Raw genomic sequence first — 2731 nt, forward strand, 5'->3', positions numbered from 1 at the left:
ACATGAAGAATATGAAGTATTCCAGTCAACATCATCAGTGGTTGGTGTGGAAGGTGGCAAACTTAATATGATGGGTTGTGTCGTTGATATTCCTCCCAATGCACTGGTTAAAGATGTTAAAATTTAGTTGAGAAGTTACTATGGAAATACTAAGCCAAATGTGAGTGGCTTAGCCATTGCACTTAGACTTAGCTGACCCCTGCGATTAATTAACTTATCAATTTCTAAAAAAAGTATATGTTCTGGTCCAAACACTTAATCTGTTTAAACAAATGACAAAAAATATTGATGCATCAACAATACACAATTTTTACAACCATGTACATACATTGGCAAAATTTATTTTGTTGTCTTTACAAATGCAAGATGTAATTTCTTGGCTGTTAGGAAGTAAAATGTTTCATTTTTCAACAATTATATTTAAATATTTTTTATTGGGTTTTCATTCCACAGAAGGAAATTACTCCATTTTTGTATTGTGGACCAAGTGGGTTAAAGTTCACCAAAGATGTCACCATCACTTTACCAACATGTTTTGTGTGTGAAGATCCACAACTTGTTGTAGTAAGTTTAAACATTCACCTTGTGGCCGTTACATGTTTCATATTTTAAAATAAAAAGTAAATCATCTTGAATTAATTCAGTCGACATAGAAGTACAAGTTTTAAATTGTATCATGGAGTAATGAAGGTAGTTTATAATTCTTATGTAGAAACATTAGATACACTTTTATTTTAAATGATGTTGTAATGAAACTGTTTAATAAAATGTTAAGGTTGAGACAAGCCAAGATAGTGAAACATGGGAAGATTATCAAACTTTATCCTACAATGGAGAGGGGAAGATTACATTTAAAGTAACTCACTTTACCTGGTAAGTGTATTTTTTTTAAAGAAATGTAAAAAAAATTGCCTGAGTCTTATTTTTGTACTTGAAGGTTTCGCGTTATTCGGAAGAAACTCTTTGGTTGGTCAAAGGAGAAAATGGTCCTGGGTGGATTTCCAAAAAAGTAAACTTTTGACTCGGTTGAACGACTTTGGAGATTTGTCATTTGTGACAGCTTGAAATACAACTTGACACTTAAAGACGATCTTAAAGTGTTGCTCGGTTTCACTTTGAGGTAATAATTTATCACATGAAGGATACAAATCTAATTTTGATAAATAATTGCATGAAATCACACATTCAGGTTGTTTTTTTCCGCTAAACCATTTAACTGACAATTAAGACCTATTTCTTCTGATCTGCATATTAACATTACTATTAACAGTGGTTTAATTACTACCTAAACATATGGAATAAAACTGTTTTTCTGTTTTGATGATTTGTATTCAAAATGTTTATATTTAAACATCAGAAATCTGAGATAGTGGATGTTCTTTTTAAAAAATAAATTTTGCCTAAAAAATAGGCATCATCTGTTACTATTGGTTTAAATTGATCTGGATTTTTTCATTCTGTAACACACATGTATTCAAAACTGCCATAACAAATTACTAAATCTTATTTCATCGGAAGGTATTATGTACAAACATATTGCATGTATGAACATTCACTTTAGTTTTTAAATATTTCCTTGCAAATGTAAATAAGATTGCCTATAACATTTTTTTAATTTCTTCACCAGATCAGATCAAAATGAAGCAACTCTCACACTTCAAAACAAAAGTAACCGAGTTACATTTGATGAAAATCATATGGAACTGAAGAAAGTTTTCTCAAACAATTTAACACAACTTGATTTTGTGTTAAAGTTTGCTTCATACAATGGTTATGAAAAGGTTTATGTCCAATTGGATTTCAATGGCGAGTTATTCAAAACGAACTTTGGAATCAAAGTTGAAACAGAAGACCCACTAAAAAAACAAGTAGGTTATATCATAGCTTTTGTTACCCATGATGTTTGTACATCAAATGTGTGTTTGTTTGTTTACAGAAGGACGCACGACAACAACCTGATTTAAAAATTGCTGAGTCATGTGAGTCACAAATCCCTTTGCAGCAAGCAAGTATGACTAAGCACTAATTAGTTTTGAAGTTGTAAGCTAGTTGATTTTAATTTCCAGGTACTGCAATTACTGATTGCACATTGATTGAACCACACTTCATCATAGCAGGAGGGTCAGTTAACAAAACAAACACTGAACAACCGACGTCAACTTCATCACCAGGTTTGTATGGTGTTTGCCGAATATTGCATTAAACATATGTTGTGTCACAGACACGAACTGAGCAAAATACTAAATTTGAATATATTTTTAGATGCTGAGCCTTCATGCAGCAAAGATTATTAGTTTCGTCTTCCAATCCTTGTTGTAAATTTTACTAAATTGTATTTGCATCATTTTTGCAGTGTTGCAATTACACTGTAAAGTGTTGTTTTTGACATTTTGATATGCAACAAATGCATTTCATTTGCTTTATTATTTGAGTATTAACTTTGTTGTCATCTAATGTACTTTTACATGTTCCACAATTCTCAGAGTCTTTTCAAAACTTACTGTGATTTGTTCAGTTTGCACTTCCGTGGAGTCATTTTCTGCTACTGAGATTTGCAATGTAAACGAGTTGTACATTTAATGTTTTTGTTTTTTATTCATTTTTGTAACGTTCTTATCGTTTCAGTACAAACGAAATCATTTAATGATTTAAGGAATGTGTGAATTCTGCATGATTAGTGGGTAATGGTTGGTCTCTTTTTCTAAAACTTCTGATGATGGGATTGACAACA

General features: G+C 31.3%; 1 protein-coding gene across 1 annotated transcript; it reads left to right on the plus strand.

Annotated features, from left to right (window-relative positions):
• Positions 1-464: 464 nt before the first annotated feature.
• LOC145906613 (uncharacterized) lies at positions 465-2374 on the plus strand. The gene is made up of 7 exons (XM_082994071.1): positions 465-564; positions 776-873; positions 938-1120; positions 1628-1868; positions 1937-2009; positions 2067-2171; positions 2263-2374. The coding sequence occupies exons 4-7, from the start codon at positions 1698-1700 to the stop codon at positions 2292-2294; spliced, it is 381 nt and encodes a 126-aa protein (XP_082850197.1). The 5' UTR covers positions 465-564; positions 776-873; positions 938-1120; positions 1628-1697; the 3' UTR covers positions 2295-2374.
• The last annotated feature ends 357 nt before the right edge of the window (positions 2375-2731 follow it).

The sequence above is a fragment of the Ascidia mentula genome, chromosome 6 (genome assembly GCF_947561715.1).
Source record: "Ascidia mentula chromosome 6, kaAscMent1.1, whole genome shotgun sequence".
In the NCBI taxonomy this organism is placed as follows: Eukaryota; Metazoa; Chordata; class Ascidiacea; order Phlebobranchia; family Ascidiidae; genus Ascidia; species Ascidia mentula.

Coding starts and splice junctions, on each gene's coding strand:
- LOC145906613 (XM_082994071.1), top strand. CDS start 1,698: ATGGAACTGAAGAAAGTTTTCTCAAACAATTTAACACAACTTGATTTT. Junction 2,010..2,066: donor AATCCCTTTGCAGCAAGCAA/GTATGACTAAGC, acceptor TTTAATTTCCAG/GTACTGCAATTACTGATTGC. Junction 2,172..2,262: donor GACGTCAACTTCATCACCAG/GTTTGTATGGTG, acceptor ATATATTTTTAG/ATGCTGAGCCTTCATGCAGC.